The sequence below is a fragment of the Trematosphaeria pertusa genome, assembly GCF_010094035.1.
Source record: "Trematosphaeria pertusa strain CBS 122368 unplaced genomic scaffold BU26scaffold_4, whole genome shotgun sequence".
NCBI lineage: Eukaryota > Fungi > Ascomycota > Dothideomycetes > Pleosporales > Trematosphaeriaceae > Trematosphaeria > Trematosphaeria pertusa.
The window spans coordinates 2538174-2564608 of NW_022987215.1; the positions used below are offsets into that span (position 1 = coordinate 2538174).

General features: G+C 54.5%; 9 protein-coding genes across 9 annotated transcripts; 5 read left to right on the plus strand and 4 right to left on the minus strand.

Annotated features, from left to right (window-relative positions):
* The first annotated feature begins 317 nt into the window (after nt 1-317).
* BU26DRAFT_517222 (uncharacterized protein) lies at nt 318-1248 on the plus strand. Its single transcript, XM_033828520.1, has 2 exons — nt 318-472; nt 525-1248. The coding sequence occupies exon 2, from the start codon at nt 551-553 to the stop codon at nt 923-925; it is 375 nt and encodes a 124-aa protein (XP_033687635.1). The 5' UTR covers nt 318-472; nt 525-550; the 3' UTR covers nt 926-1248.
* BU26DRAFT_562359 (uncharacterized protein) lies at nt 986-1447 on the plus strand (the record flags this gene model as incomplete). The annotated part of the gene is made up of 1 exon (XM_033833022.1): nt 986-1447. The coding sequence occupies one exon, from the start codon at nt 986-988 to the stop codon at nt 1445-1447; it is 462 nt and encodes a 153-aa protein (XP_033687636.1).
* A 132-nt stretch (nt 1448-1579) lies between these two features.
* Nucleotides 1580-2752, minus strand: BU26DRAFT_517223 (putative chaperone/heat shock protein Hsp12). The gene is made up of 2 exons (XM_033828521.1): nt 2174-2752; nt 1580-2117 (listed from the first exon to the last, which is right to left on the minus strand). The coding sequence occupies exons 1-2, from the start codon at nt 2296-2298 to the stop codon at nt 1970-1972; spliced, it is 273 nt and encodes a 90-aa protein (XP_033687637.1). The 5' UTR covers nt 2299-2752; the 3' UTR covers nt 1580-1969.
* A 1512-nt stretch (nt 2753-4264) lies between these two features.
* On the plus strand, nt 4265-5181 carry BU26DRAFT_422212 (membrane fusion mating protein FIG1; the record flags this gene model as incomplete). Its single annotated transcript, XM_033823447.1, has 3 exons — nt 4265-4298; nt 4349-4417; nt 4472-5181. 3 exons carry the CDS (start codon nt 4265-4267, stop codon nt 5179-5181), a joined length of 813 nt encoding a protein of 270 aa, XP_033687638.1.
* A 651-nt stretch (nt 5182-5832) lies between these two features.
* On the plus strand, nt 5833-7871 carry BU26DRAFT_539191 (glycine hydroxymethyltransferase). Its single transcript, XM_033831496.1, has 4 exons — nt 5833-5968; nt 6022-6072; nt 6123-6487; nt 6543-7871. Exons 1-4 carry the CDS (start codon nt 5933-5935, stop codon nt 7504-7506), a joined length of 1416 nt encoding a protein of 471 aa, XP_033687639.1. The 5' UTR covers nt 5833-5932; the 3' UTR covers nt 7507-7871.
* On the minus strand, nt 7822-11189 carry BU26DRAFT_480414 (uncharacterized protein). The gene is made up of 3 exons (XM_033825706.1): nt 10823-11189; nt 8774-10744; nt 7822-8723 (listed from the first exon to the last, which is right to left on the minus strand). The coding sequence occupies exons 1-3, from the start codon at nt 11111-11113 to the stop codon at nt 8184-8186; spliced, it is 2802 nt and encodes a 933-aa protein (XP_033687640.1). The 5' UTR covers nt 11114-11189; the 3' UTR covers nt 7822-8183.
* A 266-nt stretch (nt 11190-11455) lies between these two features.
* On the minus strand, nt 11456-15746 carry BU26DRAFT_453043 (dna repair protein-like protein rad18). Its single transcript, XM_033824817.1, has 11 exons — nt 15611-15746; nt 15138-15559; nt 14567-15086; nt 14286-14513; nt 13670-14235; nt 13527-13620; nt 12443-13474; nt 12235-12393; nt 12039-12181; nt 11836-11988; nt 11456-11783 (listed from the first exon to the last, which is right to left on the minus strand). Exons 1-11 carry the CDS (start codon nt 15692-15694, stop codon nt 11735-11737), a joined length of 3450 nt encoding a protein of 1149 aa, XP_033687641.1. The 5' UTR covers nt 15695-15746; the 3' UTR covers nt 11456-11734.
* Nucleotides 15747-16583: 837 nt separating this feature from the next.
* On the minus strand, nt 16584-19146 carry BU26DRAFT_517229 (uncharacterized protein). The gene is made up of 3 exons (XM_033828522.1): nt 19038-19146; nt 18923-18990; nt 16584-18868 (listed from the first exon to the last, which is right to left on the minus strand). Exons 2-3 carry the CDS (start codon nt 18964-18966, stop codon nt 16927-16929), a joined length of 1986 nt encoding a protein of 661 aa, XP_033687642.1. The 5' UTR covers nt 18967-18990; nt 19038-19146; the 3' UTR covers nt 16584-16926.
* Nucleotides 19147-19225: 79 nt separating this feature from the next.
* Nucleotides 19226-25710, plus strand: BU26DRAFT_453048 (uncharacterized protein). The gene is made up of 2 exons (XM_033824818.1): nt 19226-21127; nt 21182-25710. Exons 1-2 carry the CDS (start codon nt 19307-19309, stop codon nt 25493-25495), a joined length of 6135 nt encoding a protein of 2044 aa, XP_033687643.1. The 5' UTR covers nt 19226-19306; the 3' UTR covers nt 25496-25710.
* The last annotated feature ends 725 nt before the right edge of the window (nt 25711-26435 follow it).

The window sequence follows — 26435 nt, forward strand, 5'->3', positions numbered from 1 at the left end:
AGGATACATATGCGCACTGCAGCTTCAGCTCACCGATGTTGCGCCGCCAGCCATGGCCCGAACCCACTTTCCCTCACTTCGACCAAACTCAGGCTCAGTCATGAATGTGCATGCTAGCGTCAATGATAGGGAACATCACAGTGCAGCTGCCGAAAGCTAGCCTAATACAATGTCTGTCGATGGAGTGACAAATTATAATCTTGTCCGCGAGGGCTTTGCCCACAGTAGGACGTCAGGACTGTATTCCTGGAAGAGTGTCTGTAATGGAAAGAGAAGTCTGGGCATGTCAAAGAAGGTAAGAGGCCATCTGGGGAGAACTAGAAAGTCCCTACCCGCTGGTCATGTCATTACTTTCAATGGTGTTTGTCTCATTCTCGAATTACCCAACCATCGCTCCATTCGCAGACGCACAACCTTCTCCCGGTCTACAGCTTCGGCATCACTAGCTTTCGTTATCATACATCAATACAAGGCAAGCGGAGTACCCATTCACAAATCCATTGAATTGTACTGACAGCATCTAGTCTCCGTCTCACTTCCTTTTCGAATCATGGCTCCCGGAAACGACACCACAGCGGAACAACTTTATGGCAACGGCGTCCGCATTGGCACCTATCTACAGGCGGCCACCTTGCTCCTCTACAACTTCCGCACTGCCCCCCACGACGTAAGCAGGAAGGCGAGTGGACTCAAACTGGCTTGCGCGGCTTCTATGCTCGCTATCCTTACATCATGGACACTACTTGCGTTACGACACGACTTCTGCCTGGTCGAAGCATTCATAATAATCGCCCTCGTCACTATGCTTTATCTCCCAGCACTTGGCGCTATCTCTACCATTCACGCCATCCTCTATGAGCCGGCGGCCGTACTTTCTCTATTCCTGGCGGCGTTCTGGAATATCGGCGCCTTCATCTGGTTCTAGGCGAGCTTGTACAGGACACTTCCGCCACGCGATCCCAACGATGCAGCTTGGCTCTCCGAAATGCTTGCAAAGTTGGAAGCCGGATTCCGTCCCGGATCTCTCATATTCGGAAGCTTGCTCGCTGTCCTCGGCATATGTATTCTTAGCGGCTACTTGCATAGCTTCGCCAAGATCGGATTACGAGTTTGGTTTCAAGGAGAGCCAGTATTGCAAGAGTCCGATATCGAGAACAAGGACGAGATGTTTCTCGAATTATTCGCGACCACCGCGGTGTACGCAGGTTCGTTCATCTGGATCTTCGGTGTCTGCCTCATAGAAGCCACTATCAGGTCCATTGACCTATCGCCGGCCTCGGATCTCGCCTCGCCGGGGCAAGCTATACCTTTGGCAACTGGGGCCGTTTTATTTATTAATGAGCTCTTTGGGGTGTCTACTGGGATTGGTCCATGGCTCGAGCACAGGGGGTGGAATTTGCTTCTGGCTCGGAGGGACCATGGACCGGCGGCCCAGGAAGGCCGATGATTGAGTGCGAACAGGTTGTGTATAGTCAGGGTTGGCTTAGGGGGATACGAAGGGAGATACGAAGGGTTCTTGGGACTGATAGAATGCTGGTATCGCGCTATTCTTTTTCAATGCGATCTTCTTGTTCTCGTTACGGTTACTGGGTGCAAACAACGTGTGTCTGACGGATGCTGCCTCATTATCCAACGTTAGAGTCACCATGACGCTTTAGCGAAGGTCAGGTGGAAACAGTACATGGGAATCTATACCAATGCCATTTATCATAACCACGCAAAACGTTTGACGTGTTCAATGAAGAATCCACCAACCATCACAAATCACACATCAAAGCAGGTACAAATTGTCGATATCGAAATAAGAGTTTCCTCATTCAATCGCCATCAGGCATGGTATCATACTCATACAAAGGCATTATCTCGGGCCATAAAGCAGGAACAGGAAACAAGCTCCCGTCCCAAACCTCCGATATCATGAAACTCCGTCCCATTATCGTCCGTCATTGTTGTAGTCGTAACGAGCAGCCTAGTGCTTGTCGCCCATGCCGAGAGCGTTCTTGGTCTTGTCGATGATGGAGCCGCCGGTGCTGCCGTGAACCTCGCGGTCCTTGGAGCGGCCCATCTTGTCGGTCAAGGACTGGCCGGTAGACTTATCCGAGTCGGGCTGGGCGCCACTGCGGTAATTGTTAGTTATGGTGCTATGGTAGAAGGGGACTTAGGAGGAACGTACCGAGCGACTTTGTCGCCAGTGTCGGTGAAGGCCTCTTTCATCTTCTGCTGGGTGGACTTGGAGGAATCGGGGGTCATCTCCTCCTTAGCCTTGGTGGAGAAATCCTTGCGGCCGGCGTCAGACATGTTGGTGATTTGGTGGTGTGTTTGGGGTTTGGTTTGTTGGGTGTGTGGTTGAAGTGGATTGTAGGAGTTGCAGTGTGGATGTGGATGAGGGCTCTAGAGTAGCGGGCGGCAGAGGTTTATGTACTGCTGAGAGCGAGAGCTTGTGAGGCAGCTACGTCATGTCCCTCTTTCCTCGCCGCAAGCATTCATCGTGGGAATTGGCAAACACTGGAGCTCCTTTGCAACCGCATGACCCCGCCTACGTAGTGAAATCGTCATCGTTTCTTTAGCGAGGGGCAATGGAGCCTAGGCTGTGTCTTTCATCGAGATTGCGGGCTTGTTTCAATTGGTTCTTTGTCGCGTCTGCATTGGTGCCCCGTTATTGCAAGCAGCTAACGATCCAAAGGCGTGGAGGGACGTGATGTCATAGCCTCGCACGAGCCATGTGTGGCCCGAGCTTTGCGGCGGTGCGCGGATGCCCACCTGTTTGCAGAGGTCGAATAAGGGAATCGGCATCGTAGATCAGGTCTCGGACAGATGCTCCATGTGAGCCCGAAGCGCAATCCAGTTTCAACTGGGTGGGATTTTTGTGTCATTCCGATGCTGCCCGCGTTGGGCTTTCGCATCTGACTGCCAGCTGCCGATGCTTGCACGTAAACGCGCAGCTGACTGCTGACGTCCCTGGGCATCGAGGCTCTGTATGGGACACGCCCGATCCGAGTGCTTTTCGGAAATGCGCTTCTTTACATGTCCGCATGCCCGAATGGCCAGCTTGCAGCAAGCGCGGGCACGTCAAACGCTCTGGCAAGCCGACTACGAACACATGGAGGAGTCTCCGAGAGACGTCGAACAGTCAGCAGCAAAGCCATCGACTTCTGAGCGGCTGCAGTTTGCAGCGGGGCCGCAGCTAGCCTTACCGCTGAACAGACAGGCTCCTCACTACCACCATACCGATTCGTCCAGAAGAGCTTCCGGAGCTCACGCTCGGCTGCGACGCCGCCATTACATAACCGGGAAGTTACCTCGTCCTTGCCGCGTGCCTCAGATAGCCTCAGGTTGCTGGAGAGCCTTTTCAATAGGCTGGATACACTGCAGCGCGCTCGGGCGAACCGAGACGGAGAAAGCGATGCCAGGCTTGAATAACGGAGATATATCGCACGGCGACATAATGAAGGACTCATTGGCATGCCGAGAGTGAAGAGGACAGCAGTCGTCCAGCCGTCGAGCGCTGGAGTCACGCAGTAGACGGGACCGAGCGCAAGAAGGCGCGAGACCGGGGCATATGGGAAGCAAGCGATGCCAGTCGAGCGATATGAGGGTCATGCAAATAATAAGAGCTGTCTCGCAGCCGCGGTGCCACGTCGCAGCGCAAAAGGAAGAGGTTGGAGAAAGCATCGTCGAAGCGGCCGTCAAAGTCTCGACCCTGCAGGAACCGACGGACGCATCCCTGAATTAAATTGTCCGATTATTGCGAGGCGCGGCGTGATTGGCTGGCGGCCGGGATGACGTTCCACGCGGTTGGTTGCCCGGCACCGGCTTGTTTGTGTGCGTGTTCCCAGCCTCGTCGCCCAGCCACACCAAAGTACCCCAACCTCACAATTTTGCCCACAGCAAAAGTACTCGGGCTGGAACTAAGGGACGAAGACTCACACTAAGCTAAACACTCTCTCCTTACACCCTCTGCAAATTATCTCTGCTGCAAAGGAGACACTCTGACAGTCGTTGGTCGCAGTTGAGTTCCGACGGAAGCTTCAAGAGCTCCATAGCGACCACACCGCATCTCGAAAACCGACCACTTCTGCATTCTCCACCGGCGCATTCTTAGGACAAAGCCGCCTGCCCGCTCGCTCCTACATTCTTTGCAGAGAAACATACCACCCGCAGCCTCTCCGACTGCATTCCATCACAAGCTTCTCCGGGCCCTTCGGGAGCCGCTGGAGATTCCCACAGACATTCCGGAAGAAGCTGAAGGGGGCGCATACACATCATGGCGAATCTACGGTTCGCGGTTAGCATGCAACGTGGGTTTGACATTCGTTCATGGAAGGAATGGAAGCTGACCTCATTCCAGGGTTGATACCGTTTCTGGGCTACCACCATGTGCTCATGATCCTGATAGCCATTGCTATAATCCTACTATGTGAGTCGCTCCGAAACTGCCTGGAATGAGTGATCGAGCGCTAACGATCCACAGCATTACTACTAGCAGGCTGCTCGTCTACCTCCCCGCTAATACCGGGCATCTTCCTCATTTCAATGTGGTACGAAAAGTACACACCCACCTACTCCACCGAACAAGTCGATCCCGGTGTCACCGCAGCAATCGCGAATATTGTCGGCAATGCGCAGCTCGCAGTGCGCGTTGGGTACTTCGGCATTTGCATAAATAAGGATGGCGGCGACTACATCTGCTCGAACAACGCAACTGCGCTTGTCGACGGTGTGTCGGTCGACCAAGACCCGCTCAACCTGGTGTGGGTCGCCTCAACTTTCAAGGATGCCGTCGTATTCCCCTACCTTCTCATCGTCGCCATCATTCTCGCCTTCTTCACATTCATCCTCCTCGCGACATTCCCCGGCTGGCACGAAGAGAGAGACGAGCATACCGGTTCGGACGTCGATGTCAAGCCCTTCCCGTCAAGACCAGTCTCGCAGGTTGCGCTCGCGCTCATCTTCATCGCATCCATCTTCGTGCTCGTTTCCGTGCTATGGCAGCATACCGCATCCGTAGCCGCAGCGACAATCGTGCAAGACCTGGGAAACGGTAGCGTGAAGTCGGGCGTCGGGACAAGCGCGATGGTACTCGGCTGGTTCGGCTTCGTGCTACTCATAATAGTAACCATCGGGTTGCTAGTCATGATACTGAGTATCATCGTGCTGGATCGGTTGACCGACAACGACTAAGGTCGCACTTGGAAAAGCTTTCATGGGGGGTTAATGATAAGAGGCGGGCATGCGAGGAAAGAGATTGTCGATATTTGGCGCCGAGGGTACTCGGCTTTGATTCTTCGGTTCAAATCGATTACATACCCTTTTGCAAAGCGATTGGCAGCGTGCTGCTCACTACGACACATGGCATACTTCGGCGTTGGGAAGTGTTGGATTCTTGCAAAGCGAACGACAGAGCGAGGAATGCATATCATGGACGGAATGGGAGGATGAACCGAACTGCGGTTGATGGAATGGACTGTACGTATGTAGAATGAAACAGCCAAAGCCTTCAAACAATATCAAAGCCAATAACTGTGCTGTTCCGACATGGTGTTGATGGAATACCATCGTCTTGTGCTCATTTGCTAAGTGTTCGGGAATATCGGAAACAAAACAAGAGCCTCAAGCAGTCGTCTCTGAAGCCAGATGACCATAGTAATGAGGTATGGTGTAGTGCAGTGAGTTATCTAATCTTCGGGCCTTCGCATTTTCGTTCCGTTCCGTCGTGGGTCGGAGTCCGATGACGGCTCGAACGATGTTATACTAACCCAGATTGGGACTAGTATGAAGTGCCCCTCGCAAAAAAGTTTAGTGTGAGCGTCGCGTGGTTTTCAAAGTCTCCACGGCAGCTCGATCGCGCAATTCTCTCTTGAACACTTCAAAAGTTCTCCCCTCCACAACTTGTCTTCTTCTATATACCAGCTTTAGAATCAATTGGCCCACCATGTCTCACTACGCGCTCCCTCAGTCCCACAAGGAGGTATGACCCCAGACTTGGAACGACAATGGATGTATGATATTGACTCATGGCAGCTTATGGAGAAGTCCTTGGTGGAGACGGATCCTGAGGTCGCTAAGATAATGGTACGCTTCGAACTGCTTGTTTCAAAGTGCAACCTGCTGATTGAGCACAGGAAAAAGAAATCAAGCGCCAGCGTGAATCCATCCTGCTCATTGCCTCCGAGAATGTCACCTCCCGCGCCGTTTTCGATGCCCTTGGCTCGCCCATGTCGAACAAGTACTCTGAGGGCTACCCCGGCGCACGTTACTATGGTGGAAACGAGAATATTGACGCAGTAGAGCTGCTCTGCCAGAAGCGCGCGCTAGAGACTTTTGGACTGGATCCGGAGAAGTGGGGTGTCAATGTACAGTGCTTGAGTGGTAGCCCGGCGAACCTGCAGACATACCAAGCCATCATGAGGCCGCACGAGAGGTTGATGGGCTTGGATCTTCCCCATGGTGGGCATTTGAGCCATGGTTATCAGACGCCGCAGAAGAAGTACGTTCAGCCCACGCGGTTTCAGTGGAAAGAAGAGAGGACTGATGCCTTGTAGGATCTCCGCAGTGTCAACCTACTTCGAGACCTTCCCCTACCGCGTTAACCTCGACACCGGCCTCATCGACTACGACCAGCTCGAGCAGAACGCGCTCATGTACCGCCCCAAGGTCATCGTCGCCGGCACCTCAGCCTACTGCCGCGAAATAGACTACGCCCGCATGCGCGAGATTGCAGACAAAGTTGGCTGCTACCTCATGATGGACATGGCGCATATCTCGGGCCTCATCGCCGCCGGCGTGAACAAGTCCCCCTTCCCCTACTGCGACATCGTCACCACCACGACGCACAAGTCGCTGCGTGGACCCCGCGGCGCGATGATCTTCTTCCGCAAGGGCGTGCGCAAGACAGATCCTAAGACGGGTAAGGAGACGCTGTATGACCTTGAGGGACCTATCAACTTCTCTGTCTTCCCTGGCCATCAGGGCGGACCCCACAACCATACCATTACCGCGCTCGCTGTCGCGCTTAAGCAGGCCCAGACCGATGACTTCAAAGCCTACCAGCGGCAAGTCATCAAGAACGCCAAAACCCTCGAATTCGCTTTCAAAGAGCTCGGCTACAAGCTCGTCACCGACGGTACGGACAACCACATGGTGCTGATCGACCTGAAGCCGCTCTCCCTCGACGGTGCGCGTGTCGAAGCGGTTCTCGAACAGGCCAATATCGCCTGCAATAAGAATACCACCCCCGGAGACAAGTCGGCCCTCACGCCCATGGGTATCCGTATCGGAGCGCCGGCTATGACGAGCCGTGGTCTCGGAGAGGAGGATTTCAAGAAGATTGCCGGATACATTGATACGTGCATCAAGCTGTGCAAGAAGGTCCAGGGCGAGCTGCCCAAAGAGGCGAATAAGCTGAAGGATTTCAAGGCGAAGGTTGCCTCTGGCGAGGTGGACGAGATCAACAGCCTCAAGAAGGAGATTGCGGCTTGGGCCAGCACATTCCCACTGCCTGTCTAAGGTACATGCAAGTGGAATATGGGCGGCGTTTTTGCTTGGCGTTTAGGAATGGGCTGTGAGCGGGATCTTTCAACAAAAGTCGGCTCTGATACTGGCATATTCAACACGATTTGACACGGGAAAGAGAAGAGGGTTAGAATGAGTTGACGATCCTGGACGTTTTTGTACGATCAACTCCGCTTTATGAGTATAAGCCGGTTGCTGCTTAACCAGCAATGAATGGCCTTGGCTGAATGCCCCCCTCCCCGAGTCAAAGCCTCGCATTCTGAATGGCTTCAAGCTCAACACCCCATTGAATAGCGTACGTACGTAGGCATAGGTAACCAACAGGTCCGCTCCGCAATTCTAATTGCATTCATTCCTTTACCGGGCGTTCCCAACGCACTCGAACTATATCTAAACTACAGTTTCCCGTAAAGTAAAGTTGCTTTAAAGCTGCCACTAGCTCGCTTATGACCGAGAGAGATATCTTATGATCCTAACCACGCCCAAGGATTGAATGATGATGACCTCGCAAGGAAAAATACCAAAAAAACTCCCAGGGTTATCCCACTAAATGCGCCATCGCCATCCGTCCAGCACCGGAGTTTTCCCCGCTCGAACCTGTGAAAATGCAGTCGACATTTCTTCTTCCCCTTTCAACCGCATTACATCGCCTGTGTAGTCTAATCATCCGCTTACGGCCTGAGAACCCCATGCCGCCTCCGGAAAGCTTCAACCCGCTCCTCGTAGAAGAGAATCTCGCGTACCCTCAGCTTCGGACCCTTCTGCGAATCTTGCAAGAAGGACTCATCATCCGAGTCATCATTCGCATCCTCCTCGACCTCACTCTCCGTCTCTTCGCTCTCTCCCACAGGCCCGCCCATCCCGCCATCAAGTTCGTCATCGTCTTCATCCTCGGTCGCATCGGACTCATCGTCCGACATCATAGGGTCGTGCGCACCGACGTAGCCGACGCCCGTGCCATCGCCGACGTTGATACCGTCGCCGCCGTGGCGGAGATCGTAGTTTGAGGGGCGGTTTTCTAGGATCTCGAAGCACTTTGTCGAGAGCCCCATGTAGCAGAGCTCGATTTCGGGGCGGAGGTGCACGATGTCGAGGATTTGGTAGGCAAGTTCTCGCGGGTCGATGTTGTTGCCGTGGGCGTGGTCGGCGATGAAGGGGATGTAAAGGGAGCGGATGTGGGGGATTAGAGGGAGGCGCTGTAGGAAGTGATGCTAGTGTCGAGGTTAGCTTCAGTCAATCTTTCGCTAAATAATATACTCACCCAGTCTTTGTAGTCGATCGATACTGCGAGTTCTCGGAGACTGCTCATGCGTCCGCTGGTGATGAAGGTGAGAATCTCGCGGTTCAGCATCCACCTCCTCCACCTCGAGCTATTTGTAGCATGTCCATCGGGACCTTTCTCACTGCTGTCGATCATCAACTTCTTTAGGCTTGATCGATGTCGCCGCAAGGGTCCTCGGTATATCGCATCCACTGTCACTGCAGATGTGTACGACCTCCCTTCTTGCAGGAAGAGCACTTCCAGGCTGTTGGGTGCGAGTGTCTCCTTTAGGAAGGATATTAGGGATGGAGAGACCGTGTTCGTGTGAATCTTCTTGAGGTTCAGGCTATACTCTGATCGGAGGGTATATGAAGCCTTATACGCCTTTGATGAAGACGGTGAGCCGGCGGGATATGCAGAGCGCGGGGTGTAGGTGCGTCGAAGGGATTTCCACAATTGCTCGTGGTTGCTGCAGTTCAATAGTGTCAGAGTCGATAACATCGACCAATCGAAAGCCCTTAGTAACACCGAGACTGAGAGCGGAACACGCTCGAGCTCCAGGACCTCTAATTTCAGCTTTCCGTTCAATATAGGCTCGGTCATTTTATCAGACTCATGAGGAACGTCGGCGCTTCCATGCTTTGGCACTGGCATGACTAGAGGATTCGAAAGCAGTGGTTCCGGGTCGTTCTCCGCGTTGTTGGGTGGTTGGACGGTTGGGTTGATGCCGAGCGATTGGATGTCATCGATGAGACTGACCCCTTCCGGTACAGTTGGTTCGTCCAATATATGCTCATAATGCTCGATACCATGTTCAGGCTCTCGGTCATGTAATGGCGTTGCGTGGGCGGGCATCGAGTCTGGTGTTCCAACTTTGAGGGCGGTTGTCTCCGTTTGCCGATCCAGCAATCCGGCCGCGTTGGGGCGGTGGCTGGGTTGCTCCTCGGTATGACGCAGGTTATGAATCCTTCCTACGAGTATGCCAAGGACACCGCCCAATCTCTTTTCTCCTATTGAACTGGCGCCAGTCCATGGGGCATTATAGTCGACTTGTTGGATCCCGTCGCCTTCCCATGCAGTGACCCAGTCCCGCTGTTGTGCGTGCGGAGCAATGCCAACCCTGAGTTCTCGCAGCTTCTTCTGAGACCTGGCTATTAAGATGCTCATCTCGTCCAGATAAGGTAGTTCGTCGACATCTAGGACGCTCAAGCTCTTCAGCGGGGGTATCACGGAGAAGGTAGGATACTCAACCCGATCTATTGCTGAAGCCAGAGGTGACTGGAACGGCTGAGGGACGACGACAGGCGCTTGAACGGCGCCCACTCCGCTGGGATGCGTAGTGCCCGGGGGAGGTGGTACGTTTACGTTGTTCAGGATCATCGGAGGCGGAGGCGCAGGAACAGGAGCGTCTATAGTATTGTCGTGCCATCGGATCCAGAGGCGTTCAAGCCGGCACTCGTCGCCATCGGAGCGGTCAGCCAGGCTCGAGAGTGCTAGCCATACGTCGCGGAGAACGCCGGTCGGCATATCCCATACAAAAGTTTCGAGGTTGATCATCCGGGCAATCGCAAGCGCGACCAAAGTGCCGAGCATTTTGCCGCCCTCTTTTGTTATCATGTACTCCTGCACCCATGCTGCCGGCCCGTTGCCCAAGGAGAACTTCTTCGTGAACTGGGCATAGTAGTTTCCAAATCGCCGCCGTGGAATGGGATATGGGGTCGTAGAAGGCGTGCTTGAGTTGCTCGCCGCGCTGGACTGGTGGCGGAGTCTGTTCTGGTGCGGAAAGCAGTCGTCGCCCATGACTAGAGTCGCCAATCCATAAGTGAGGGCATCCACGCCAGATCGGGGCTCGGCATGCGTGCTTTCGTCGGGCCAGACAATATCAAAGCGTGAGTATATGCATGGGATCGTGAGACGGTGGAGGGCCGAATGGCAGAGCGCGAGCGATGTGAGGTCGTTGGTATGCGGAAGCTGTGGGGGTTTCTCTGGTCAGCCCGCAGTTTGGCTTCGCGCCGTCGTGCGCACGGCACCCTTCGGTCATATGCTTACCTGGTGTATGATCTCTTTGAGAATATCCACCGGGAGGTCCAGCAGTCGCAACGGCCCCTTCCTCGCCTTCTCTTTTCCTTTGAGTGATCTGTTGACGGTCTCCTCAGCCGGATGCGGTGCGCTTGAGGCCGCGCCGCCCGAGCCACTCTCCCCGTCGTTGTCGGCGTCTTCCTGGGCCGGAATCATGCGCGCATCGTCCTGCAAAGGCGACGCGGGCCGGGTCAGCCCATCGTCGGAGGGCGAGGGCGAGGATGGGCTGGGAGTGCCGGGCGAGGGCGGCGAGGAGTCCATGCTGTTCAGAGACGGGAGCGTCTCACGGGAGGCGTGAAGACATGCACCCTCATAGGGAGCGAGCGAACCGGGCGGTTGACAGCGCAGCAGAGTGCGGTTCTCGTTGGTGTGTTTTGTGTGGAGAGACGTGAGAGGTGCTGAGTCTCGTCGTGAGCAACCAACCAGCAACCGACGCGGGCCCACTTTTGCCCCGGCCAATGGGATCCCGCAAGTCCCTGTGGCCGATCACAGCAGCAACCGGTCGTATAAGTAGTCCGTGTGAATGGGCCCCACCGTAGCCGACGTGTCTACACCAGCACTCTCGCACGCTGTTTAAGGTACTAAGTAATTGCTCTAAAGCAGGAACCAAATACTGTAAATTGTCTGGCGCGGTCTAAAAGCAGGTGACGGCCCTGTCGCTGTTGCGCCTCCAGCTACGTGCCGCACACGGGCATGCGAGACACCATCAATACCGCATACATTAAGTATGTATGTAACATCTCCTCCTTCCCTCAACGCCCGCGGGTATCCGGTCATAAATTTTCAAACGCCCTCCCAATACCTAGGCATGCAATGCGTGACTGTACAGCGCCACGCTTTGGGCTTTCAAAAGAACAAACGCAGTCCTGCTCCACCAGTAACTCATCTACCGAAGTTCAACGCCGTCTGGCCTCGTTCCGGATCATCCATGCTAGATTTCCGTTAGCCATGGCAGAAGGGGGTCGTGTCTGGGACAGACTCACCGAATAATCCTCACGTCGTCCATGCTGTGGATGCTCTTGTTGTTCATGGCCTGCGGCGTGATCAAGATGTACTGACGGCCCACGGCGCGTCGAGCAGCTCCAATCATCATCGTCATGCTAATGTCGCGGTTCACGCTGTCCATGAACACGTCACTACGGCTATTAGTATGCGTGGCAGAACCGTATTTGGGCTTGCAACTCACAACTCGTCAAGGCAGCGTATTGGAGAGCCCATGGCGTCCCAGAGCGAGAGCAACAAGCAAATCGTCGAAAACGATTTCTCACCTCCCGACAGCGTCTTCGTTTGCCTCCCCGCGGCACTGTTGACCGTAATATCTGGTTGAACCTAGACACAGACCCATTAGCTTGTATATGCTACCGGACCTTTGGTTGACGTACATGGATGTCCAGCCGCGAATTTGTGTGATCGACGCTGAGACTACCGCGGAATTGGCGCTCGCTAAGAAGATAGTTGAAAGTGACGCGGGCTCGCACTGAGATTTCCTGCCGGAATCTTCTCCAACGCTCCTGGCGCGTTTGCAGAGCAACCTTCAGGACCTGTACTAGAGTCAGCTGCGAGGTACGTCATTCCCGGCGACTGACTTACCGTTCGCACATGCTGGGTGCCTTCCATCTCCTTTTTGGCGTCATAGTACGTCTTCTTGGCATCATTAGCCTGCCTCAACAGCTCTTCTTCTGATCCACCAAGCTCCTTCTCGCTCCGTTCCCTTTCTTTCGCCATCCTGTCCAACCTGCGCTTTAGCGACTCGAACGTTTCATTGGGAGGGACTTCTATGCGCGCGCATATCGATTCGGCGTCTCTTCCAGAGGTATCAACCTGTGCTTCTTGCTCCGCACGCCTCTGCTCCCAGTCGGCTTTGTTGGTTTCTGCGGCCTGCACATCTTCCAGAGCAGCATTTTTGCGTCGTAACGCCTGTTCTCGTCGCTGCGTAAGCGTCTGAACTTTGGCACTGTGTTTCTCGAGCTGGAATCTAAGCTCCTCAAGCGCTTTTTCGGCGTCATCGAGGCGGGTCTTGTGTAAGCGTGCTTCGTCATTTTGGTTGTCGAGTTCCACCACCATGTCCTTGTACTGTTCTTGATCCAGTTCCAATTGGTGTTGGGCATCGGCCAGTTCCTTTTCTAGAATCTCGATCACGTCTGCATCGGGCGTTGCCGCACTTAGTGCCGATTCTAGGGCCTCCACGACGTCTTGAGCGCGTTGAAACTTCACTTTGAGGTCCAGTTTCGTGTTTTTGTGATCCTGCATCGCGGCTTGGCACGCATTGAGTTGGTCTTGGGCCGCTCGAACTGCTGCTTCGACATCCCGCGTTTCTCGCTGAATTCGCGCGAGATTGTCTTTTTCCTCTTGTATTTGTCGACCCTTGTCCGCTTGCATTCGAAAGGATCCTTGATATTCGTTGATCGGTTCAAGCCTGACGGCACCGCTCTGTTGGTTCATGTGAATGAGATGTCCTAATCTCCGACTGCCGTCAGACATGGCGAAACAAGCTTTCACGTTCCTTCGTTCTGGGCCATGTCGGAGCATGAAGTCGTGAGCTTCACTCCGCTTCTGGATGAGCACGATCTGATCGATGTTCTGGTTAATGATCAACTGATTCCGGACAAGGTCATTTTTGATCTGTGTGTTTCGTTAACTTCTTGAAGCAAAAGAATCATCAGGCGGGTCATACTTCCAGAACCCGCATCCAGGTGACAAGCCGTTCGTCTGGCTCATGATCAGACGTATTGATTCGATCCTTTTTGCCTATGTAAATTGGAACTTGGCTGGTCGGGTCAATTTCTATCATCTTTACAGGGCAGAGTAAACACTCACTAGTTGTACCTCCTCATCAACTCGGAAAGGGTACTCTGATCCGCTTTGCTTGTCACAACGAAAGCGCTTAGGGCTGCGCCAAAGGACTTCTCAAGGATATATCCCCATTCGGGCTTCTTCAGCTCAACGTAGCGTCCCATAGGACCAACTGGTCGCTCTCGGAATCTCCTTTCGTTTTCGATTGCGTGAAGCAATTTCTCCAGGCCGGCAGGGTTGGGATAGGATTCGACCCACTTACGATGCCCTTGCTCCAAGTCGCGGAGTTTCGCCCTAGACCGCTGTTCCTCCTCTCGCTTCTGTTGTCGCCTCTCGTCGGCCCGCAGCTTTTGCTCGCGTGCTGACTTCAAGTGCTCGCTCTTTGCAGGGAGGTCGTTATCGGAGTTTTCCCATGCCGCTTTGTCCTGCTCGCATGTAGCTTTGGCGTCCTCTAGCTCACTTAATCTTTGGGCATAGAGCCCATTGTCGGCCTCTGCTTGACGTTGTCGGTGGTCTTGGATCTGAGACTGCGTGTTCTTGATGGACTGCTCGCTGGTCTTGATCCCCGTTATGATATTACGTTCAGTCATCTAATAAGCAAATTAGTGGGCGTTCAAGAAACGCTAGCGTAGCAGCATACCTTCAGGTCCAATACGCTCTTCTTTGTAGCGTGCCATTGAGCCTTACGGTCCGCCACCACTTGTTCGGCAGGTTCTATCTGGGCTTGAAGCTCTTGGACCTCTGCCTGTGCATCCTCCAATGCTTGATCAGCACGCTCGAATTGCTCAGAATGAGCGTCTGCTTCTGCCTTTCTCTGCGCAATAACATTAGAAATCCGTCCGAGCTCGGCGTCAATGTCGGCTAATTCCTGCAAGATATCAACAACCGGAATGAATGCGACCAGGCTTGTGTCGAACCAACCCTTTCTTCACCCTCGACCTGTGCCCATGCAGCTTGATGTGCGAGTTTCATCTCCTTGGCTCGCATGGTCTCAAGGTTACTTGCACGCTTGGCTTTCTCGACTGCGTGTTCGAGCTTCTTCCGATACACGTCAAGGTCACCTTGCAAGGTCTGAGCCCTGGATTCTTGCTCTTCGAGCTCCTGCGAAATTTGCAGATAATCCCTATTGAGTGTCTCAAGCTGGGTGCCTCTCAGGAAGAACTTGTACTTCTCCTTTGGGTTGGAATCGTTCAGAAACTGTCGGGCCATATCCTGCGTGAGAACGTTCATCGGATTGTCGATCTGCATAGCAAACGCGTCGATGATGTCCTCTAGATCCGCCTTCTTGGTGGAGACGATTCGGCCATTCCGATCCTTCAATTTGAAACCCGATGCGCCGGACCTGTTGAAGTGTCGCTCGACGATTATCGAATCGCCGTATTGGTCAGGCTTGTACGCAGTGGAGCCTTGATTCTTGATCTTGACCGATAGAATAGAGTAGCTCCAAAGAGTGTTAGTGTACCGACTGACGGTATGTCTGTCGAATACTCACTCTCTGCCCTCCTTGATAAAGCTCTTAAGGTTCTGTCCGCGGTTGGTGGCTGTAGCTTTGCCGCCAAGACACAAGGTGAGAGCCGTAAGAACTGCACTCTTCCCGCTACCATTGTGGCCGATTATGAAGTTGATCAGCGGCCCCAGTGTCACCGTGAGTTGTTCGTGACACATGAAGTTTGTGCATCGTATCTCCTCAACGATTCCTGCCTCAGCCGGGGTATTTTTCAATTCTGCCGTTTTCCGAAGGCTCTTCTGTACCATCTGAGTAGCCCGCACGTAGACGGCCTCATCATCTTCGGCGTCGTCCGGTTCGTTCGAGGATGCTTCTTCGTCTTGGGGGTGCCGAGACTCTACGTCCTCGGAATAATCTCGTTCGTCTCGTTCGCTGGGCTCTATGGTGGAGTGACGCGGTCGTTTGCTCTATGGCAAGGTTAGGAGCCAGCCATGCCTACAGTAACTGGGATTGCTCGCCCTGCTTGGTCCTGCGACCCCGTTTATGGACGGCCGATGGTCTATCGACGCTCGAGGGCGCTTCGCGGGCAACACTTGCGCCATGGCGTGGTGTTGCCGCAAGCGAGTTGCGGTGGAGCACGCGAAATGTACAGCGTGGAGCGTGGGGATGAGGTCGTCACTTTTGCCCTGGACCTCAGCGGTCCCTGGACGCGTCGCGCTAGTCTAGACCCTTTCTGGAGGGGCAACCCTGCGCCCAGACTATCACTTTCACCACTTTTACTCTCACCATTGATGGACCAGTCTCTGCATGTTGATTTGCTTACTATTCTATAGCGAGGTTGTGCTCTGCCTCTATTTCTCTCTCATCCATGCGGTATTGCATGCCCAGACATCCACCGGACCCTTGCACTAATCACGTGCCATCGCGTTGACACACATCGACTGGCAGAATACGTTGACGCTTAATCTAGCAACATCAAAATAGTTGCAAGGAGGAGCCCTCCGACGGTATTCGTAGATAAGCGGAGGACACCTATGATGTGACCTTTCGGCGAAAGCATGCATGGTAGACCCGCTTGACTGCAGCGATTGACAGCTATAGGTACACGCAGTCGCTCAAGCCTAGTTTGCACACACGGAATGTCGCACGTATCCCTCCTACTTACGCCACCATACCCCCAGGGGAGCAACGATGCCGCAAGTGCCCATCGCCGCACCGTCCTCACGCAGCTCCCTTTTAGGGCACTGGCTCGAGTAACGGCTCAGGGAGGGCGGGTATATAGTGCACGCACCCCACAGCTATCCAGACAACCTCCACTTTTCCACCTCACGATGTACTAGGCGGAATGTCGGCGACTGGGCGATGCAGTTCAATCTTTCGCGAGGCTATACTGAGCAGCAGGAATGGGTCTGTTCGCTGAGCTCCACCTTAGGCCGCGAAGAATCCCAGTTGAAGGAGGGAAGAACGGAAAGAGCAAGAAGAAGATAAGCATCGAAGTCTTGAACCGGGTTACATCAGCACGAGTGTCGGGCAGTCTTCGGGACGCTAATGCCGAAATCGGCATGCCTTCGGACACGACTGAAGATAGTGAAAATCGGGATATCATGTACAAAGGGACCCTGCAATCGCACCCTGTGACTCTCGTTCCCAGTCCTTGTCTAAATCTCAGAGCCCTGGCGGATTCCTTTGGAGACCAAGGGAAGGAAAGAAATTGGCTTAGCGACCATTCACGTACTGCCTCCACAACCTCTTCGGGGTTCTCATCAAGGAATCGAAGGATCTGACGAGGGATACCGATGCGCGGCGCTGTAACAGTAAGTCATCTCGTACTTTATCAAGACGTCGACGAAGCAAACAGGACCTTTCGAGGGTTACCAAGCACCAAGCTGTGTGACCCGCTTCCGCTTTCTTCCATATTCTCCAGCAGCCTGTCCATTCCGCCCAAATCAAGCTCACCGCGAGCCAATAGCGCCTGGTCGGTCCTCCTCATCTGCTCCTCTACCGCCTGCTCGCTCTCGAATGCAGCGTTCAGATCTCTTCCGAGCGGCTCTTTCGTGCTTGCTGTAATAATCAACCTGTGCTCTGCTGCTATAAGCGCATCCCTAGGAGTAGCCATTCTTGCGTCCCTAGCAGTAGTGTCGAATTGATCAATGGATGTGATCGACTCTCCAAGGAAAGGAATGTCGTGTAGCTGTGATGGCCCAGGTCCTGACAGAGAGCTCCCACTGCTGCTTGACACGGTGCGGGACCAGAACTTGGCGAGATCTGAAATTCTGTAGACCTCAGTGCCGTACCAAATGATGATAGAGTCTGCTAGTGTCCCTCCATCCGCAGAGGACAGCGAGGCTGCGCAAATGCCGCCACGAGTAGGTATGGAACTACTAGATGAGCTACCATGGAACAGGGTCTCCTCCTTCCTACGTCGCGTGTTTGGTGTCATCGGCACCAATGAGCCACGGCCCCCGCGAGATTTCGGGCTAGAAGCACCGCTGCTAGCTCGCTCGTTGTCTGAAGTCCCCACGAAACCGCGCATAGAAAATGCGGACGGATCGGCTGGAGGACTCGGGCCTGTTCGGTCGACGTCCCAGAGGCCCCACTCGCCATCCGCCAGCAATGCGAGGATATGGTGGCCATCGGACACCCAAGTAGCGTCAATGATGGCCTTGCGAGCGGCGAGTATCGGTGGAGTAGGTGTAGTGGTCTTGGCGTTTGCAAAGGATGTCCTAAACAAAGCGATAAATGCACCAGGCTCTGTGCGTCCTTTACGTAGCGCGAAAGGGTCATAGATGCGCGCAATGCCCAACTGGTCCGTGATGAGAAGCTGCGAATGGCGACGCTTGGGATATTGCGCAGTGTTGAACGCTATTTTCGATGCTGGGTTTCGTAGGGTGAGCGTCTGGTACGCCGAGACAGGATTTGTGGCCGTTATCGACTTGTCAGTGAGGCCGAAACGCCAGAATTTCAGAAGGCCACCGAGCTCGGTAGAGTGGGACGCAATGAGCAAGTCAAAGCCCTCGCCGTCGCTACGATGGGCGGAACGGGAACGACTCTGCCTCTTACGGGGACTTCGCCTACCGGAAGTGGTAGCCGTACGTTCATCTCCGTCGACGTCCATCTCGTCCTCGGACACGTGCTTGTGACTTGGTTCACCTCGCGCAGTCCAGGTCACACTCACCCCCCTTGGGATGGTTTGATGACCAGCATAGGTGGGAATCTTGATAACCTCCTCCCCATACGGTGACTTGGCGCTTAAAAGCCTCTCTTTTGCTGTATTTGGCGGAGGATTCAGTGGCAAAGTGATGACGCGAACACTATAGTCTGTGCAAGCCACCGCAAATACCATCTTCTTGCTGAATATTGGCGGCACTGTATCTCCAGGACTAACCTCCGAAGTCGCCGGCACCTGCGGCACCGCGATGTGCAGGACCTCGGTGTTCAGAGGTAAGCGCAGCTGCTGGATAATGGATGGGTACGGCTGGTCTGGGTCCAATTCTTCCTCCTCTTCCTCAAATTCAGCTTGTGGTAGCGGTTGCGGAGCGGCTTTTGCGGGCTCCTCGTCGTCCGAATCGATTATCACGATGGCATCGTTGGTCCCGTTTACCTTAGGTGGCGGCTTTGCAGGTTGCTTGGGCAGCGGCGCGGCTTTCTTTAGAGGGCGTCCTCCTCTCCACAGTATGCCGACGCCGTTCTCGTGGCCGTACAGTATGACAGTCGAGCCGTTTGGAGCTTTGACGGGGTAGATCTTTGCGTCGTGCACTCGATGCGGCAGCTCATACCTAAACCGAGTTCAATCTTTGCATTCTGAAACTGGCGTAGCAGCGGTAGCGTACCTCAGCTGTGCCAATTTGCCTCTAATCGAGATGGCGGGCTTCATGTTTGTCGCGAGCAGCTGGTGAGCCTGGGAGCGAGTTAGCCTCTGCAGGAGAGATTCCCGGCACATATTACTCAGCACTGCAGGCAAGCTTTACAAGGAAGCTTCGTGGGGGAATTTAAGAGCCGTGGACGTCCTAGCCCCCAGTCGTCGTTGAGCGGTCAAGGTGAGGTGGACGTAGAGAGCTCGGAGGTGCTGCGGAGGAAATTCTGGGCTGGCGCGACCCGCGACGCAAAACAAGCGCGTCGACCTTCAACCACCACCTCGCTGACCCCGCCACAACTGACCCCAAGCCAGCCATCGCGCAACCCAGATTTCCTGATGCCGCGAAACGAGCCTCCGCATGGCAACCTTACGCTCAATCGGGGTTCACAAGCCTGCGGCGCTGCAATACCTGATCGCTGAATCCATCCTCCGCGACGACTGCACCGAGCGCGACTACACCTGGGATACATACCATGACGGAGGACCCGAGAGCCCTCCTGAGGAGGTGGTGACCACCGAATATCACGTTGTGTGGTCCCGTGGCGGTGTTGTGCGCAAGGTCTTCAACTTCGAGATTGAGCAAGAGAAGGTTATACAGGCATTGCTCACCTGGTTTCCCACTGAGGAGCCTTCGACTGCTTCCTCGCACGTCTTACCATCCGGGACCGACATCGACCCGTCCCGGACCTTCCTCACCCAGGGAACGCAGCCGGCGACCGACCCAAACGCACCTGTCGACCATGCCCCGCGCACCGTCGAGGTCAAGTCTCGCGCATTAGTCGTCTTCCTCAAATCGCAAGCACACGTCTTCTACCTCTCCGGCACAACACACGTGGTTAATCTTCCATTTGAGGTCGATAAGGCATTTCCCGCTGCTCGCGGCGTTATATTGCAGAGGAAATTATCCGCTCCAAAGCCTGGCCCTCTCAGTCCGCAACCGCCATCAGCTCCGCCTAATTCTTTCCTCACCAATCCCCAGTCATTCCTGTCTCAGACGTTTTCTCAGACCTTCTCTCAACCTCACCATCGCCATGGGTCCTCTCTGGGCCCTTCAAGAGCGAGCAAAGGTCTTAAGCCTGGGCCTGCTAGTCCTCTGTTCCTGGAAGAGCTGCTCAAAAGTACAGCAGTTCCCAGCTCCGACGGCCTGCCAAGACTTTTCTCATTCACCGATCCTCTTGCCGAGCTTGGTCTAGTAGTCAATGTGGTGACGGGTAACGAACGAAGTGGCTTATTGGCCGCAAATGGTTATGGCCATCGAAGATTGGAAGCCATTGACAGGGCTGAAAAGATCATATATGTGTCTCCACAAAACGAAATACTCTTCGATCGGAGCGGAAGTGACAAACCGCTACTCTTGGTCATCACGGCTAATCGTGAGACCAATGTATTTACGATCTGGTCCGCAGCTTATCTTGAACCCAAATCAATCTCATCTTCTCGAAAACACCACGCTTCACTTTCAGGGAGTAAATCGCGACGCCGGAGCTCGTATGGCCCGACTGCTCCTGGCACAGGCGCGACCACTCCAGCCGTTCGAGGGGCTGATAGAATGAGGGAAAGTTTCGGTGGTGCCATGCGGAGCAAGACACATCCATCGTCTTTCAGTGCTCCCGCGCAGTCTAAAGAGCGGCTCTCGGACCAGGCAGTCGAAGATGCGCTCGCTTCACAGCTGAACCCTGATTACGATATGACACGGCAACCGAAAGAATCACGACGTGTTAGCTCACTGCTCTCGCGGGCTGAGCTTTCCACCAGCTTCGACAAGTCTGCATTCCAGGATCTCGCAACCCATCGTCATAGTCTAGGTGGGAGCTTCTCGGCGAGCTTTGGAGCAGGCCAGCGGAGTCGACATTCGCTTGGCAACGATAGGACAAGTTTAGGCGGGTTTTCGCAGTCCCGCAATCGAGCCTCGACGCCTGGTAGCATCACCTCGCGAATGAGTTTGGGCGGTGCTTCCATGGACGATAACCTAGATGAGATGATGGATGATACATTCGACACGTTGGAGGATTACGATGAGCTCGATGACCTTTTCGCCCCACCTGAGGCAGGCGCTGAGCAAGAACCCATGGAAGGGCTCCGCAAGGAGCTGGTCATGAGCGTAGTCGCTGAGATCTCAGTCCAGAAGTACCTAAAGAGCGGACACTTTGCTTTGGATGACCCCAGTTCAAACATACACGTACGTCTTGCCTTCTCCTGTGGCCTTAGATCCACGCCTGACCCATATAAACAGGACCTGTCGAAAGTTTTCTCATTAGCGGCGCCCTTCAACTCGGCTACGCTCCATGAACGGAAGCTCTACCTCTACATCATGCATTCATCTCTGGGTGTTCCATTGGAATGCGAACTTTCAATAACGCGCAAACGCCTATCGCCGTCCGTCTCAATGTCGCAATCAAGTGCACATGGTCCAAGCCCGCGATATGCCTGTGTTCCAAAGTTTGTCGGAGTGAAGCAATTGAGCGGCACCATAGATGCGATCAAGCTAGTTGATGGTCATGTTGAGAGGCTTGCTTGTCTCGCTTCAGTTGACCCTAGCGAGCCATGCCTCTCCCTCACAGCCGGCTGGGGCACACACCTCCCGACAAAGTTCTCCATTGGGCCGTTGAGATTGTTTAGCCCTTATAGCATCACCCACGACGAGCATTCAAGGGCGACTGCAGGGCTCAAAAGGACTATCGCTGCACACAAACCGCTTCAGGGTCTTCAGTCCCCCAGCCTTAGCGGAGCATTCGAGCTCGTGGATGGAGAGTCCCGCCGACACCGCCTCCAGATCCAACTTTTGCCCTCAAACCCAATCGTGGCGAACCTATTCCGGGTATTAGCAACCATCCTTCCGAACCATTCCGGGAATTTCCTGCTGGAGATTTGGTGGAATGTCCGCAAATTGTTGGTGGCCGAACAGAACCATAAAGCCGATGCAGACTGGACTGCTTTCGTAACTACGCTGTTCACCCTAGCGGTTCCGTTCGTAGACGAAAATAGCAGAAAGCCTTCCCAGCGCGGGACAGCCACCCAACGACGAAGTACCGGACGTAAAGCAGTCCATACCAAGGTCGTTGAAAACCCAGATGCAGAAACTTCAGCATGGCGGTTAATGTGTAGTCGGCACTCTGCTCGGCCACACGCAAAGAGCTGGGAGTCTGTACCTTGGCAATGGGTCCTGCAATCACGCCCTTCGTCCACTACCATGAGTCCGCCATCCAAACGCTCCTCAACCGAGCCAACACCGCCAATCGCCCAACAGATCGACGGCAAGCAGGTGGCGCTTACCTCTTGCGCAGACCTTGCCCGTCAGTTCAGTCAATCTCCAATTGGAAAAGCCGCGAACGACCACTGGAGACGGCTCTCACCGTCCGAGAAGCAGGACCTCCGTATTTCCACCCTTTCGGAGATTGTCGTGACGCTCCATCTATTTCGTGAAGAGTGCAAGCTAGATGTCCTCTCGCCGAACTTCTCCTCACCGAATGCGGGGAATCTCGCATTAGTGCTTGCACAGTTGGGGCACTGGCTCCGTTGGGATGCATGTGGTTGGAGACAGGGAAGCTATTATGATCTCGATGGCGGATCAACCGAAGAATGCACTTATGAAGACTCGCAGTTTAACTCTAACGTGCGGTTGCATTCTCAGCCATGGGAGACTCCTCCTTCGATTCTTGAATGGATCAGTATGGTAGTAGGCAATCAGACCTACGCGCCCTTTCCTACGCTAGCCATGCGCATACGGAAGTCCAAGGCATCCCCGCACTCATCAGTCAACATAGACGAGGTCATATCAGACACCACGCCCCGGACGATCGCATTGCACAAATTCTTCCGCGACATCGATCACGGTGCCGACCCGCGGAAGACGGTGGAGCTTGTTGAAAAATGTGGAATCAGCACACAAATGCTCTCAACGTTACCGGAAGCAGCGAAAGCGCCTCTCATGGAAGCAATCACCAGATGCCAGGCCAACCCGCCTACGACCTGGTCTAGATCGCTGCTGAAGCTTGTGCAAAGAGAAGATCTCGACTTGAGCCTAGCTTCAATGGACGACTCCAATCAGGATACCCCTCAAAGCCACGGCTACGGGACGATGGCTATACTGTCAGCTTCACATTCCCCTGTGGCTTCGCGGGATGTTCACACGATATGCCAAGCGGTCGACCGCTCAGAATCAGTTGGGACCATGGCTGAAGCGGATCGCCACAACATCACACGGCTCATATTCAAAGAAGATCGTCGTTTTATGGAGGCTTACACTCTTCTAGAGCCCGCCAAGCCTGCGGTCGCCTACTATGCCCACGACAACAGATCCGAGGAGGCTGCCGTGTTAGAAGCACAAAAGATTCTGATACAATGGGTCATGGTGCGCCAACTCTCGCTACCTGCGGGAAGCTCAATGGTGAAGTTCAACAGCAAGAGACCTCTTCTGACTGAGAAGTTTCCAATGTACGGCTTCTCGTCCTCTTGCCTTATGAAGCCTATGGGCAATGTCGTCACAGCTGACCGTGCGACTTACTCGGAAGAGAAGTTCTTTTGGGCCTTCTTCCACGCGGGAGTTTCAGCTGGTCTGAGCATATCTCGCGATGCGCAAGGCATAGACACGTCCTGGATCATGTACAACAAACCGCCTGAATTGACCAACAGACATGCAGGACTTTTGCTCGGCCTTGGTCTGAATGGACACCTGAAAAACATTGCAAAGTGGCTCTCTTTCAAGTATCTTACGCCGAAGCACACGATGACTTCTGTTGGGCTGCTTCTCGGCTTGTCTGCGTCCTACATGGGCACAATGGATACACTGGTCACGCGGCTACTATCAGTTCACGTCACCCGAATGCTGCCACCTGGAGCAGCAGAACTCAACCTCTCGCCATATACCCAGGCCACCGGACTAATGGGCATCGGCCTCCTGTACTACAATACCCAGCATCGGCGAATGAGCGAAGTGATGCTCTCGGAAATTGAGCACGTAGACGAACCGGACCCCTCTGAGCCTCCGGACAGCCTTCGCGATGAGGCGTATAGGCTTGCTGCAGGTTTTGCTTTGGGATTGATCAATCTAGGGAAAGGGAAGGATCTCCGAGGTCTCCACGACATGCGAATCGTTGAGCGCCTTCTCTCTGTTGCGGTTGCTCCTAAGCTGGCGGGCATTGTTCACATACTTGATCAAGCAACTGCGGGCGCAGTCATCGCCCTTGCGCTCATCTTCATGAAAACGCACGACGAAACTGTTGCTCGCAAGATCGACGTCCCCGACACACTCCCACAGTTCGACTACGTACGGCCGGACATATTCCTACTACGCACGCTAGCGAAGCATATCATCATGTGGGACAGGATCCAAGCGGACAACGCCTGGGTCATCAAGAACCTGCCTCCCGAATATCGCGGAGAGTACAGCCTGAAGAGCATTACGAAACTCCGCAGCGAACAAATGCCTTTCTTCAACATCCTCGCCGGCCTTTTGTGGAGTGTCTCTCTCAAGCATGCAGGCACGGGCGACATTCAAGTCCGCGACTTCCTTATCAAATACCTCGACCAGTTCATCCGCATTTGCAAGCTTCCCGCGCTGCGCTACGACTCCAAACTCGTCCGCAACACTGTTCGCAACTGTCAAGATCTCATTGCTCTTTCCGTGGCCACAGTAATGGCAGGCACCGGTGACCTAGAGCTCTTCCGCCGCCTGCGTGGCCTTCACGGGCGCGTCGGCCCAGAGACACCATACGGCTCCCACCTAGCGGCCCATATGGCCCTCGGCACCCTCTTCATTGCTGGCGGAACTTACACGTTCAGCACGTCGAACAAAGCTATCGCGTCGCTCATCTGCGCCTTCTACCCGCTCTTTCCGCTCGACGTCCACGACTCTCGCGCTCATTTACAAGCCCTCCGCCACTTCTGGGTCCTCGCGGCCGAACCCCGCTGTCTCGTCGTCCGTGATGTAGATACGGGCCGGGCCTTCTCCACCTCCATCAGGGTGCATTTTAAAGGTGGCGGTGCCGAAAAGGAGATGACGACGCCATGTCTCCTCCCAGAACTCGGTACCATTGCGCGCGTGGAGACTGCGGATCCAGGATACTGGCCTACGACACTCGACTTCGTGCTGAATCCACTGCACCTACAGGCTTTCCAGCGCAATCAGACTATGCATGTGCGGCGCCGCTCCCCGCATGACCAGTATGCGAATGCCTTCTCTGCCGCCCTTGTTGCGCTCAACGATGCGCAATCGAGCCGCACGTCGCGGCTTATGTGGGACTGGCTATTTTCTCTTCCCTCTCTGTCTGAGTTCGACAAGGCCGACATTGGACTGATACTACCTACCGATCCGTTTTCGTCGACATTCCTCGACCCTGGTGCAACGATCGTGGACCACAGGTTGGCGCTAAGGACTCTATGCAGCAGTTGGAAAGCGCAAGATCTTTGGGAGCTCAAGAGCGTGTTTGAGTGGGCTGAAGGCGCAGCCAGTAGGGGTGACGGACGGTTGCGATGGCTCGGTAGAGAGGTATTGGAGAGGTTAAAGGCCGGGGTGTTGGAGCGCGGAAGGGCAATGGAAGGTGTATGAGTACTTTCGTAGACTCTCGTTGGATGCGCGGCTGCTTAGTAATCCGGGAATATCTTTCATCCGAGCATGGAGTTCTAAGGTTTCGTCGCATAACAGACCGAAATAAACAGTTCTGCTGAAACGCTGCAATGAAATGCACGCAGCAGCCCGCATGCAGCATCCCTCCAGACGGAGAAACGTACGATGAATATGTACATGCTGCAGCTGAGTGAAGGTTCCACGACTGCGCAGGACGCTGGCTGAAATGGGGAACGGAGACGTATCTATTCTTACCTATACGCTGACATACGCGTATCCGGACCAATACGCCATTCCCGCGCGCTGGAATTGGTGGCCTGCAAGCCCAGTGTGGCTGAGGCTGAACCCGCCCCGTGGAACACGTTTTGCTGCTTGGCCTATCCCCGAACAGGCGGCGCTGCTCAGCCCAATCTCTGAGTGCCGTGCTCCCCGTTCCCCTGAGCACGAGTGAATGGAGTCCATTCGGGCATCCAGCAGACGTCGTTCCAGCATCTGAACACGCGAGATTGGGACAGACTGCAGCAGCGTCGCCGTCGAGGCTCTCTGTCAATTGATTGCGCGTCGGTCTGCACGCTATTGCTTCGGGGCTTGGGAGTTGGAGTGCCGCCGCGAGAGTGGGTGATTCTGGATCCGCTTGCCGGCGCGGCACGGACCCCTGCGAAGCTGACCTTGCTTTGTCTCTCCGACAACTCCAGAAGCCATCCTCACTCACACTCACGCCAACCTCGCCCACCACCAACGCATTCTTGCACCGCCGCGACCGCTTCCACCGGGCACGGAACTCCGCGTGCTGCCGTCGACTTATCCCCCCTTCGACCGCACCGCAGCCGCCTCCACTGCACGCAATTCGCGGGACATCCATCGCAACCACGACTGCCACTAACGAGGGCCCCGGCTGCGGACGTCTCGACTACTGCTCCTC